At 39.8% G+C, this 13,116-nt stretch overlaps 1 protein-coding gene and 1 long non-coding RNA gene across 2 annotated transcripts; one reads left to right on the top strand and one right to left on the bottom strand.

Annotated features, from left to right (window-relative positions):
* Positions 1 to 572: 572 nt before the first annotated feature.
* LOC307172439 (trace amine-associated receptor 13c-like) lies at positions 573 to 1,619 on the bottom strand (the record flags this gene model as incomplete). The annotated part of the gene is made up of 1 exon (XM_079894818.1): positions 573 to 1,619. The coding sequence occupies exon 1, from the start codon at positions 1,575 to 1,577 to the stop codon at positions 573 to 575; it is 1,005 nt and encodes a 334-aa protein (XP_079750944.1). The 5' UTR covers positions 1,578 to 1,619.
* An 8,933-nt stretch (positions 1,620 to 10,552) lies between these two features.
* Positions 10,553 to 11,679, top strand: LOC307172153. Its single transcript, XR_013823665.1, has 3 exons — positions 10,553 to 10,623; positions 10,887 to 11,094; positions 11,521 to 11,679. It is a non-coding gene; the product is annotated as an uncharacterized lncRNA (long non-coding RNA).
* The last annotated feature ends 1,437 nt before the right edge of the window (positions 11,680 to 13,116 follow it).

The raw sequence follows: 13,116 nt of genomic DNA, 5'->3' as shown, positions 1-13,116 counted from the left end.
ATGATCTGTGGGACTTACAGCAGCTCCTGGCTACACCAGATATGACTGCTTATTTTCATATTGTTCAGGGACTCATTGTTCCATTTCTTTTCATCAAATGTCTGCAGAACTTGTTTAGTTTATGTTTATGTTGTTGAATCTTTTTTATGTTCATACCAATATTTATACATAAAGACATTTTCTGGAAATAAAAGCAGCTGAAAGTTTGACCGAGTTTAGTTCTGTATGACTGTCCCTTTTTTTGTCATAATGTTTTTGATAACACAAGATGCAACATGACTGATGAAAGTGATTAAGCATAAAGCACATAATATCTACATTTACCATTTATTACAGTACATTTAGGATTTATGCTGCGTGCTCAGTTTATTAAATGAGCTAATTTAATACAATTTATGAACATTGTGTCGATTTATTTCAATGTGTGTGGAAAGAAGTTAAATTGCACATCAAATGCAGAAAACATACTCTCTGAAATAAGCTACATACTAAGATACATGTAGTGTAAATTACAAATATAAATCCTACAAAGATAATCATATCCTGTATGACTGACAGCTTTACCAGTTTTATTACAATTGATGCTCTGTAAAAATATCGACCAGAGAGGATGCTGGCTGAAATATTTTCAGAGTTAAGATGTGTTTAACTGTCTTTTTAAACCAGGGATAAAATAAAGCATAGATCAGTGGATTCAGTCCTGAATTTGTGTACAAGACCCATGTCAATACATTTATGGTTGTGGAAGAGATTACTGATATAGAACAGATATAGTATGGTATAAAGCAAAGCATATAAACTATCACAATGATTCCTAATGTCAGAGCAGCTTTATTCTCAGATTTCCTCCTCAATGTACCTTCCGTTACACATTTACCACCCTTCATCAGAGAGTTTATAACTTTCACTTGCTGATGTACTACATAGAAAATCCTCAAATATAAAGATATGATAAGGGTACATGGAAAACTAAAAGACACGAACAGATCAGTGACAAACCAGGCAAATCCTATCGTAAGAGAACACTTTCCATAACACATGTCTGTTCTGAGTGAAGTGTCAAAATATCCATTATTAATTACAAGGGTAGTGGTATAAGTTGAAAAACAAACCCAGCTCAGACAGATGCTCACTAAAGTTTTAGTTGTGGTTATTTTCTGTGGGTACTGTAAAGGGTGACACACAGCCACATAACGATCAACAGCAATTAAAACTAAATTACTGAGAGATCCTGAGAAAACCAATCCAAGGATTATCATAAACAGTCTACAGAAAGTGTCTCCAAAGTACCAACACGTCTCAATCTGCCTTGTGCCCTCTACAGGTAAAAGAACTCCCATAAGCATGTCAGCCACAGCCAGAGAGAGAATAATCAGGTTTGTCGGAGTGTGAAGCTTCTTGAAGTGAGAGATGGAGATGATCACCAGCAGGTTCAGAAACACAGTCCATGCTGACAGCAATGATACAAACACATACATGATATTGTATTCATATTTAGAGCGTTTTCCCTTGATACATGATGAGTTGATGTCAGGAAAGCAGTAAAGAGTCTCATGATCCTCTGTCTCATAGGCCATGAGTAAGTCTCCTCATGTTAGGAGTTTGTTCTGCTCTCTTTCTTGTCCTATAATTTATACAGTGTCTGGATCAGACGGCCCACCCATCTACTGCCCACTGATGATGTAACATTCAAATGTTTTTTTTTATTATAATTTTTTTTTTTAACATTAGCTTTGAAATGCAATTAATTTCTTCAGTCCAGATTAGAATTCTCTTACAGTGGTCATTTTTTGTTTTTTGCATCATTTCTTCGCTGTCTTGGTATAGTTTAGGATTTCCACATGAAAGCAAAGCACAGGTGGAACTGAACTGAACACAGGTGTGGTGGTTTTTGCTTTAACCCTCTGAGGTCTGAGCTGTTTTCTGGGCCCTGGAGGTGTTCTGACATGCTCTGACATTTGTGGTTATTTCTGTTACTTGTGACATTTTCATGGCTAAAGTTTAATTACACTGTATTCAGCACAAACTCTGCTACAATAATATATCAGCAGCATGTATGTAAAAGTTTGTAGTTTTGAGATAATGACATTTATGCGTGGTTTGTGAAAATACAAAAATAAATTCTCACTGAAATAAGGTCATGAAACCCATACTGATTATTTCTTCACAAGACTTTTGAAAATTGTATGACGTAGCCTAGAATATTTGCTCTAAAACTATGTGAGAATCACCCTGACTGCTCATTCAGAGAAGACAATATATTGATTTAAAAATTTTACGACGTGTTTTGAGTGATAAAGCAATATGCGAAGGGGCGGATCATCTCATTAATATGAAAGCTTTCCACACCTGAGAAAGACAAAGAACCTCCCTAACGGCCCTATTAGGAGCTTATCAGGGCCCATCATTCTGACCACCCTTGCATAAAGAATGAGGAGATTTAAAAAAGAATGGCTTTTAAAATTGTTTGGATTTATTTACAACACAACATAATCCAAAGATACACAACAAAAAAGTACCATGTTCATGTACAGAGACATGTACTGTGAACGTTGAAGTCAGCAGGACTCAGTGGCATCTGGGCCCTGAAAAAAAAAAAAAAAAAAAAAGTGAACACACTGATATCAAGAGAAAGGCCTGCACGATTTTGGGAATACATTTTAGATTTTTCTTGTTAAAATTGCTTTTTAAAATTCACAGAATACACACACACACACTCACACAAATGTTTCCAACAATATATTATATAATGAACACCAGGTTTGTTGTGCCTTGTAGGTATAGGCTATGCGCAGTGCTGCATAAAATAATAACAATATAGCAGCCTATATATATTTTCAAAAAGATTTCAGTAACAACTAAGCTAGAGAAAAATATATTGATTATCATGTTACTTCAAATGTTTCCATCCGTTATGATGATATGAAATGAGATGATAATAAAAACATGAAGCCGTTTGGTGCGTTTTGCTTTCATCCAAAATATGATGTGTACATTCAAACGCGATCGCGCAGGAAAATATGATACATTCAAACGCGATCGCTATCAAAAATATGATACATTCAAACGCGATCGCGCTCAAATATAAAACATTATGGTTACCATATACATATCTACGTTTGAGCAGATATCCACAAACACAGTAACAGTAAACACGGGTCTAAATATTATAATATTCCCCATATATCTAGCAACAGTTCAACTGCAACGTGACATTTATGCAACAATAACAAACTAATATGTAAGAATTTCTTACCTTACACCTTTCTTGTCTTCAAATCGCGTTCTTTTTCTTCTGAGGTAGCCTAAATCCAATGTAAGCTCAGGCACGTCTTTCAAACTCGACGAAAAGTGAAGTGAAGTGTTTTGTTGTTGAGGTAATGAGCGAGACGCGGTCCATGTGGAGATTTGCATGTGAATATCTTTTGCGCGAGTGGGCGTGGCCAAATTAACTGTAATGAGGAAGCGTTTGAGAAGCTGGACATCTTGTTGGTTTTATACAAATTACTTAAACAGAGAATATTTGTTTTCGTTTTGAATCCGATCATTTAAAAGTACACACTTAAATGTTTATAAAGGTATATGGCTCATAAATGTGTGACAAGTATTCGCTGAGTTTTGTTTCAGTTTATAGACGTGCTCAAGAAAAAAAAGTTCACCGCGACGGAGAGGCAGAACGCACACCCTGTTTATTTTCTTTATTTTACAAAAGCACAATGTTTTGGTTTGATTGTAAGTGGACACATACAAAAGGAGAAATATCACAGATTCTTTTTTTATATTTCTTTTTTCTGTATGACTATAAATGACTGAGTAATTTAAGTTTATAGTGCTACAATGTGGAGAAAATCCAGCAAAACGCGCCCACGCGTTTGTCGACCTCAGAGGGTTAATCAGTAATCAGCCACTGTAGATCACCCTTCCTTTGAGCGGCTCCTGGAACTCATCTGAGGGGTCCCTTGGTGAGGTTAAGATGATTTCTGTGAATTAGGAATGGGGTCCAGAAATAAAGGGGTTATGTCACCCATTGGAACTCAAGAATGCTTGAGCTGTCCATAACCCTCCCAGTTTACCCTGTGAAATAACTATTGCAATGTAATAGGTGGGCAATAACTGTCCCCTATACAGAACATTATCAAAAATGGTGAAATAATCTTTATACTGTAGAGTGAAAAAGCTATTGAATTGAACATATGTGTAATAAAAAGGTTTCAGTTCCCAATGACATCCATTATATGGACAAAAAAATACAATAAAAGTCAGTGGGAAGCGAAACTGTCTGGTTACCCACATTCTACAAAATATCTCTTACCGGTTTGGTAAGACATGAGTGCGAGGACTTTTACAATACAGATGTCAGGGTTCTGTCACTTCTGTCTAGTCTATTTCTTGGTTTTGTGATAGAGCCCTGACACTCCTGTTTTGTCTTGACTGTGGGCCTTGTTTCATGCTGCTTGTGTTTATCATTGGCTGCATGGTCATGTCTCGTTTTGTGTTAGCACATGGCTTGTGATTTGTTTTACATTTACATTTACATTTATTCATTTAGCAGACGCTTTTATCCAAAGCAACTTACAAATGAGAACAATAGAAGCAGTTAAACTAACAGTAGGACAACAAAATGCATTTACAAGTGCTATGACCCTTCCAAGTGCTATGACAAAATGCATTTACAAGTGCTATGACCCTTCTCAGTTTAATCTAACGCAGAACTTTTTTTTTTTTTTTTTTTTTTACATTTATAGAACAGAATAGAATAGAGTAGTAGAGAAAGTGTAGTATTACTGGATCAAGTGCTGTCGAAAAAGAAGCATCTTCAGCCGTTTCTTGAAAGTGGCTATGGACTCAGCAGCTCTGGTTGAGTTAGGCAGATCATTCCTCCAGCAGGGAACAGTCATGGTAAAGGTCCGAGAAAGAGATTTTGTGCCTCTTTGAGATGGCACCACAAGACGCCGTTCACTTGCAGAGCGCAAGTTCCTGGATGGCACGTAAGTCTGAAGTAAAGAGTTAAAGTAAAAGGGAGCAGAACCAGTGGATGTTCTGTAGGCAAACGTCAGTGACTTGAATTTGATGCGAGCGGCAACTGGCAACCAGTGCAATTTTGTGAGGAGAGGAGTGACGTGTGCCCTTTTCGGCTCGTTAAAGACAACTCTAGCTGCGGCGTTCTGGATCAGTTGCAGAGGTTTGACTGTGCAAGCTGGAAGACCGGCCAGAAGAGCATTACAATAGTCCAGTCTGGATAAAACAAGCGCTTGGACAAGGAGTTGAGTAGCATGTTCTGATAGGAAGAGCCTGATCCTCCTAATGTTGTACAAGGCAAATCTGCAGGACCGGGCAGTTCTAGCAATGTGGTCTGTGAAGTTCAATTGATCATCAATTACCACACCAAGGTTCCTGGCTGACCTAGATGGAGTTATGGATGACGAGTATAGATGAATGGTGAAGTTGTGGTGAAGTGTTGGGTCGGCCGGGACCACAAGTAGCTCTGTCTTCGCAAGGTTTAGTTGAAGGTGATGGTCCTTCATCCAGCCAGAAATGTCTGTCAGGCAGGCTGAGATACGATCAGCTACCGTCGGATCGTCAGGCTGGAATGAGAGGTAGAGTTGTGTGTCATCAGCGTAGCAGTGATAGGAAAAGCCATGTTTCTGAATCACAGATCCTAGTGATGTCATGTAGATGGAAAAGAGAAGCGGTCCCAGCACTGAGCCCTGAGGCACTCCAGTAGCTAGATGTTGTGTCTTAGACATCTCACCCCTCCACGATACCCTAAAGTACCTACCTGAGAGGTAAGACTTGAACCATTGGAGTGCGGTTCCCGAGATGCCCTTCATCTTTAGGATTGACAGGAGGATCTGGTGATTAACTGTGTCAAAGGCAGCAGACAGATCCAGCAGGATGAGAACTGAGGATTTGGAGGCTGCTCTTGCCAGTCTCAGAGCTTCAATTACTGAGAGCAGGGCAGTCTCAGTTGAGTGTCCGCTTTTGAAACCAGATTGATTGTTGTCCAAGAGGTTGTTCTGTGTAAGGAAGGAAGAGATCTGGTTGAAAACAACTCGTTCAAGTGTTTTAGCGACGAATGGAAGGAGAGATACCGGTCTGTAATTCTCCAGATGTGCTGGATTTAGAGTGGGTTTCTTAAACAGTGGGGTTACACGAGCCTGCTTAAATGCTGTGGGAAAGGTACCAGTGTGAAGAGAGGTGTTTATGATGTGTGCGAGTGTGGGTACAACCGAGGATGAAATGGCTTGAAGTAGGTTAGTGGGAATAGGATCAAGAGGACAGGTGGTAGGGCGACTGGAAAGGAGGAGATTGGAGACTTCTGCCTCTGAGAGTAGAGAGAAGGAGGGTAGAGAGTGTGTGTTAGCTGGAAAAGTGTGTGTGTCAGTTTGTGGATTGGTAAATTGGCCGTGGTTGGAGGTTGTTTTATTTATAAAGAATGTAGCAAAATCGTCAGCTTTTAGTGTTGATGAAGGAGGAGGAGGAGGAGGGCTGAGAAGAGAGGAGAAGGTTTTGAAAAGCATGCGAAAGTCTGAAGAATTGTTAATTTTGTTGTGATAGTAAGTAATTTTAGCAGTAGAGATATTATCAGAGAAGGAAGAGAGGAGGGACTGATAAAGACCAAGGTTAGTAGGATCTTTCGATTTGCGCCACTTCCTCTCTGCAACACTGAGTTTAGAATGATGTTCACGGAGAACATCAGATAACCAGGGGGCAGAGGGTGTGGCGCGGGCTGGCCTGGAGGAAAGTGGGCAGAAGTTGTCCAAGCATGATGTTAAAGTGGAGAAAAGATTATCAGTTGCACTGTTAGTGCAACTAACTCAGTTGCACTGTTAGTGCAACCTGCAGCCGGTGTGGCAGTGTCCTCTGGTCTGATCCAGGTCTCAGTCAGGGCCAGTAGGCTGAGACACAAATGACTAGAAATAGATGTAATGAAATCAGCTTTGTTTACAGCGGACTGGCAATTCCAGAGACCAATAGGAAAAGAGAATATAGTACTAGAAGACACCGGAAAAGTACGCAGGTTGTTAGGATTGGACTGCCTCTGACGTGTGACATTTGATTTACGCGCGTTAGTAATAGTAGGGATTTGAAAACACATAGTGTAAGAGGGGTCACAAACAGACAGATGAGATGAAAAGTTGTGTAGAAGAGAAAGGAAAGGAAAAAACAAGAAAATTAATACTCAAGTGCTTTGTCGGTGTCCTTGCTCGGTGGAGTCGCACAAGTAGAGTCGTTGGTCTTTACACTCTTAGACCGAAGATGTGGTCGTTTTATTTGCCATGTGCTTGAGTTTTTGTCATGTTTGGTGTGAGCACATGGCTTGTCATGTTTGTTTCTTTGTGCCATGTGCTCTCCTTTCGATTGTCCATGGTAGATCTAGTTACCTGATTATTGATTAATTTGCCCCACCTGTCCTCCCTCGTTACCCTCTTTTGTTTGCTTCCCTATTTATTCTCCTTGTGTTAGCACTCTTGTGCTGGTTCGTTGTCTAAGGTACCCTCATGTTTCTTGTTTCCTGCCAAGTCCAGTCTGTAAAGTTTTGCTACCTGCCTTGTTTTCCCCTACAGGGTTAGTTTTGGTTTGGTTTTGTTTAAATGTTTTACTTAATAAAAACCCATTGTCTTGCACTTGAGTCCTCGCTACTTCCACCTACCCAAACCCTGACAACAGTTTTAAAGCAGCTTTAAAATAATGCAACAAAGTTTGTTTCCTGAAGAAAATAGTGTCACAGTAAGTTCAGTGATTCAGTTTTATTTTTGTTGTAAAAAAGTTATTTAGTTAATTTGTATATATAGCCGCTCTGGAGAAAACAGTGATGTCATCATCCAGCTCAGTTAGGTTCTCATAAAATAGTGTCAATGCAGGCAGATCAATTATATTGTTGAATATTAAATAAAATGTTGCCAACTAAGCAAGCCAAAAGCCAATGACGACAAAGGCAACAGTGGCAAAGAACCAAAACTCCATCAGTGACAGAATGGAGAAAAAACATTGGGAGAACCCAGGCTCAGTCTGGGCCAGTTCTCCTCTGGCCAACGAGCAAACAGTGTATGATTATGATCCAGGCACCGTTACAGGTCAGAAGTCAGATTGGATCAGAACATTCAGAATATTATCCAGTTCCATCTGGAGTCATCACGCATGTATGGAGACGGGTTTGTTGATGATCAGTGCCGATGGCTGTCGTGTCAATGAGGCCTTCACAGGGGAGAGTCTGGTTGACACAATCTCTGCTGACACTTCAGAGATGTGTTGTGGTCGTGTCTATGCGCAGGTCCTCCATCTGATCTGGATATGGCCCAGATCCGGCTGACTTCATCATGCGTTGTGGTCGTGTCTATGCGCAGGTCCTCCATCTGATCTGGATAAGGCCCGGAACCAGCTGATTACAGTAAACCTCGGAATAAACAAAAAGACTAACATAAGCGCAGATGCCATTCTTCGTATGATGTAACAAGTACATCGGGTGTTATAGGAAGTGCTCCCAGTTCCGGCCATTATATATGCAGCCTAATAATCATTTAACTGATTTGAATAATAGTTATGTATAATGCTCTATGTGTATGCAAGGTTAAAGAGATGTGTTTTTAGTCTAGATTTAAACTGAGAGAGTGTTTCAGCTTCCAGGACAATATTAGGAAGACTGTTCCAGAGTTTAGGTGCTAAATAAAAAAAGGATCTACCATCAGCAGTCAGTTTTGATAATCAACTGGCCAGAACTTTGAGATTCCAAAGTCCCTTTCACACAGAGATTCCGGAAAATAGTCAATGACAGCCAAGCTGTGTAGTGCGATCAATCGCTAATCCACAAGAGCAATAGTAAAGTTGCTCCCGAATGCCGGTAAGCCGGCTCCCTTTAACGGAAGTGAAGTTGATCAGCTGAAGTATGACGTCACAGGGATTCCCAGGTGTAACGATCAAGACTCTGGCTCAGAAAAAAACAGTAAGACCAACACTCGACAGGGGCAACAAAAACCCAGGGATTCTTTAATATAAGAACATTTGACATATATACCTCTTTAATTAGTTTAATAAGCCGTCTTATAAATATCCCCTTTACGTGGCCACGCTACACTGTTCATTTTGTGAATTGTGAATTTAAGTTTTGTCTGGGCGCAAAGAGATATAGGCATAATCATCGTATAGGAGTATCATCGGCATAACAGTGAAAACTAATGCCATGCTTCCTAATAATATCTCCCAAGGGTAGCATGCACAGAGTGTGTGTGTGTGTGTGTGTGAGGGTAGCATGTACAGAGGGAACAGCAACGGTCCTAGTACTGAGCCTTGTGGTTCTCCATACTGAACTTGTGATCAATAAGACATCTCTTCATTTACTGCTACAACCTGATAACGGTCAGATATGCCAACATAATTAGGAGTGAATTTTGGAGGTGGAACAATGAAGAAGGGGTGTGTCTGTTTGGGTTGATTTCAAACATCAACATTGACCAACAGCATTTTCAAAAACTACTAATCCCACCTTTAATAGCCAGCTTAAAAGTTTTCAGTACATATCCTGGTGACAAAGATGAATTAATGATATTAAGTAGAGGATCTATGACCTCTGGAAGCGTCTCTTTCAGTAGCTTAGTCGGTATAGAGTCTAACATACATGTTGTTGATTTAGATGATTTAACGAGTTTAGACCATTCTTCCTCTCCTATTGCAATAAATAAATAGATTTTTTTTCTCAGGACTACAATGCACTGTTTGATGTGATGCTGTTGTAGACGGTTGCATAGTTATAATTCTCTCTCTAATATTATCAATCTTGTAAGTAAAAAGTTCATAAAGTCATTACTGCTATAATTTTTATGAACTTCCCAAAACCCAAAACCTGCTTACTCGGGGCATGTCGGTTCCAAAACACCTGTGTCGAGTTAGTTTAATCAACCTACTGCTAATAACCTTGAGTTAATGCGTGTGCACGGCGAACATATAAAGGCATTTTCAATGGAACGCCGAATTCAGGAGTCACCATGGAAACTAAGGGTGAAAAGTTGCGTTCTGCGTTGGCTTATGAGGAGTTCAAGCCCATTATAATGAAAAAAAGCAATACAGCTGCATATGCGAGGGAAAGACAATTGGCTTGGCAAAAAATAACTGACAGAGTAAATGCGTACGTTTTTTTTTTATTACATTTTAAATATGCTTGCCTTTCTTTTGTTAATTTGCACAGTTGAACAATTTTCTTTTTAAGCATGTGGCATGACTTGACAAGCATTTACTTTTCTCTACATCAGTTTCTTAAGAATACAGTGCAATGTATATTGACAAGAAATATATAGGCCTCTTGCTTTGTAAGGTGTAATCCTTCTGGAGCCAAAAGAACTCTTTCCCAAGTCAAAATGAATCACAAAAACATTCTCCAAAAAGGTAATATTTTATTTTAACTGTTGTAAGATCAATGTCTTAAGTTACTTTTACAGTATTCTTCCTATATAGCTAATAGAAAGAAGGCTGAGGCCCGTCTAACTGGCGGGGGTCCACCTCCTCTCACCCCATCTGAGGAGTTGGCTCTTTCACTTTATAAAGGTCGCCCTGTGGTCGATGGTATTCCAGAGGGAACTTCATCAGACTTTGCTACCTCCCACAACAACTCAAGTGACTTGGTACAATGTAGGTATACCATATTAGTACTTATGATTATTTAGTCATACGTTTGGACAAAACGATCATTAACTCTTGTCATTAGGAAGAAGGCTAAATGCTTCCCAAATGCAGTCATTGTTTCACTTGTGCATTATGCATACATATTCTATTTTACAGCATATGCTGTATACAGTAATCTGTTTTTTTTATTCTTGCATGTTCCTAATGCCTTTATTCAGTGTCTGTCATACTTTAGTAATTTACACATTGAGTATCTTTTTTTCTTGCAGTTGCTGATGGACGCATTGTATTATTGGATCCTCCTGAAACCACACAGTCTGTCACAATTGTTAGTGATGCATTTTAAGAACCAGTTGCTTTTAGATCTTTCACTTTGTCTGCCAGACAAAGTAACCTTGGATATTTCCACTCTAGGATGATGATGAAGAGACCACATCTGCTGTGACTGAATTAGAAAGTGCTGGGAGACCCACAGAGGTATGATGCATATACTGGACAATGCATAGCTTTTTAGATGGAGTGAAAAATGTGTCATTTGTCCTGTGACAGAATCTAGCTGGGGATGTACATGCAGATGAGGGTCCATCTACCTCTACACATAATCTTAGCAGTGTAAGAACTTGTCCCTGGTTGTCCTTATTTACTTTGCCTTCCTAGTTGTCTGCAAAGGAGCTGTATAAGGTCCATCTATTAAGGCAAATAAAAAAAAAACTGACATGGACGTGGACCTTATACAGCTTCAGCTAGAGGAGAAAAGGCTGGCCATTAAAAAGGCCAAACTTGAAATAGAACTACTGGAGCATTGCCTTAAGGTGAGAATCATATGTGAACATGAATCTGTTATTTTTTTGTGTGTGTGTATAAAGCAATAAATACAAATCTGTCATGTCTCTTTTATTTCAGGATATGAAGAAATAGAACACATTAAATAAAGTTATTTTGACAAATCATGTCTCTAAGCATTCTGCCATCTCTGTGGTCTGCTAGATTCAATGGGTGTTGTTCTAGGTCATCTTCATCAGGACAGGGGGGATGCCTCTCTCCTCTTATTGTGGCAGTGTTGTGAAGCACCACAAACGCAACTGTGATGTCACATGCCCTATTTGAAGTGACCCTGAGTCCACGCAGACACTTAAACCTCGCCTTCAGAATGCCTATTGTCACCTCCACCTTGGCCCGTGTTCTGCTGTGAGACCGGTTGAAGCGTGTCTGTGGTCCGGGCTCAGGATCAGGGTAGGCTGTCATCATATAGGGGAGGCAAGGGTATCCTCTGTCCCCCAGCAAGTAACCATAGAAGTGTCCTGTAATGTTTGAGGTGTTTTGTAAATGTAATAAAGACTACAAGCATTTGTCTAACAAAACGTACCTTGTTGAAATTTGTTGCACAGAGATGACTCTCTAAATATTCTGGCATCATGTACAGACCCAGGCCATTTTGCCTCAACATTAGTGATGAGGTGGGTTGCATCACATATTACCTGTGGAGAACAATAAGTTTATTATTTGTAACACCAATATTAAGGAGCCAAAATATAGCTATTACCTGCACATTGATGCTATGCACAGACTTCCTATTAACATAGTCTCCCTCATTGATAGATTGAGCTTTAATAGGAATGTGGGTGCCATCAATGCATCCAATCACATTTGGGAACCCTGAAATTAAGATTAATTACAAGTTTAAGAAGTCTGTGTAGCCTTTATGTGTGTGTGTGTGTGTGTGTGTGTGCTGTCAAAATAAACCTATTAAGAAATGTCATTTAATTGAAGTAGATGACAGAATTTCTGAGAGCAAACCTGCCACCCTGTGGAATTCTTCTTTAATAAAGCGCACAGGTTTATGGCCAGGGAACTGTACAAAAGTGTGTAGAAACCGTTTCAGTGCCATGCATACTGTACGAATGGCTCTACACACGGTTGCCTTTCCCACATGCTCTGCTGCATCGCCCACATTGTAGAGAAAACTCCCCGTAGCAAAAAAGCGCAGAGCAATATAAAGAATTTGTTCGGCGCTAAACGCTGACCCGCGGTTTGTCACGTTTGAGATGTGTGGTTTTAGTAGGTTTGTTAAATAAATTAACGACTCCCTAGAAAAACGATAGCACTCCTGCAAATATTCGTTAGGATAAGAAAAGACATCGATACGTGGTCTTATTACCCTCTCACGGCGAAAAAAACCCCGTATAATCTGTGCCTCTACGTCCACAGGATCCTCATCAAAAGGGCACGCCATGCTCGGAAACCTCTCTGAAACAAACTAACCCTGCAACATAACCTGCTCCGGAGCAGGTTATCCTCAGAGAGTCAGTTGCTATGGTTACTTACATAACCCGAAAGTTACCTCCATTTTTGGAACGGAAAGCAGAGGTTATCCGCTTACTTACTCCTAAACTTACCCGGGTAAGTCACATAACCTGCTTTCTGGAATACACCCCAGAAGTAGAAGCTTTATTTCTTGTTAATTTAAACATCTGGGGCACAACGCTGCTTGTGCGACTC

This window comes from Squalius cephalus (assembly GCF_949319135.1).
Source record: "Squalius cephalus genome assembly, chromosome: 1".
NCBI classification, from domain to species: domain Eukaryota; kingdom Metazoa; phylum Chordata; class Actinopteri; order Cypriniformes; family Leuciscidae; genus Squalius; species Squalius cephalus.
This window is presented reverse-complemented; position numbering and strand designations above follow the sequence as displayed.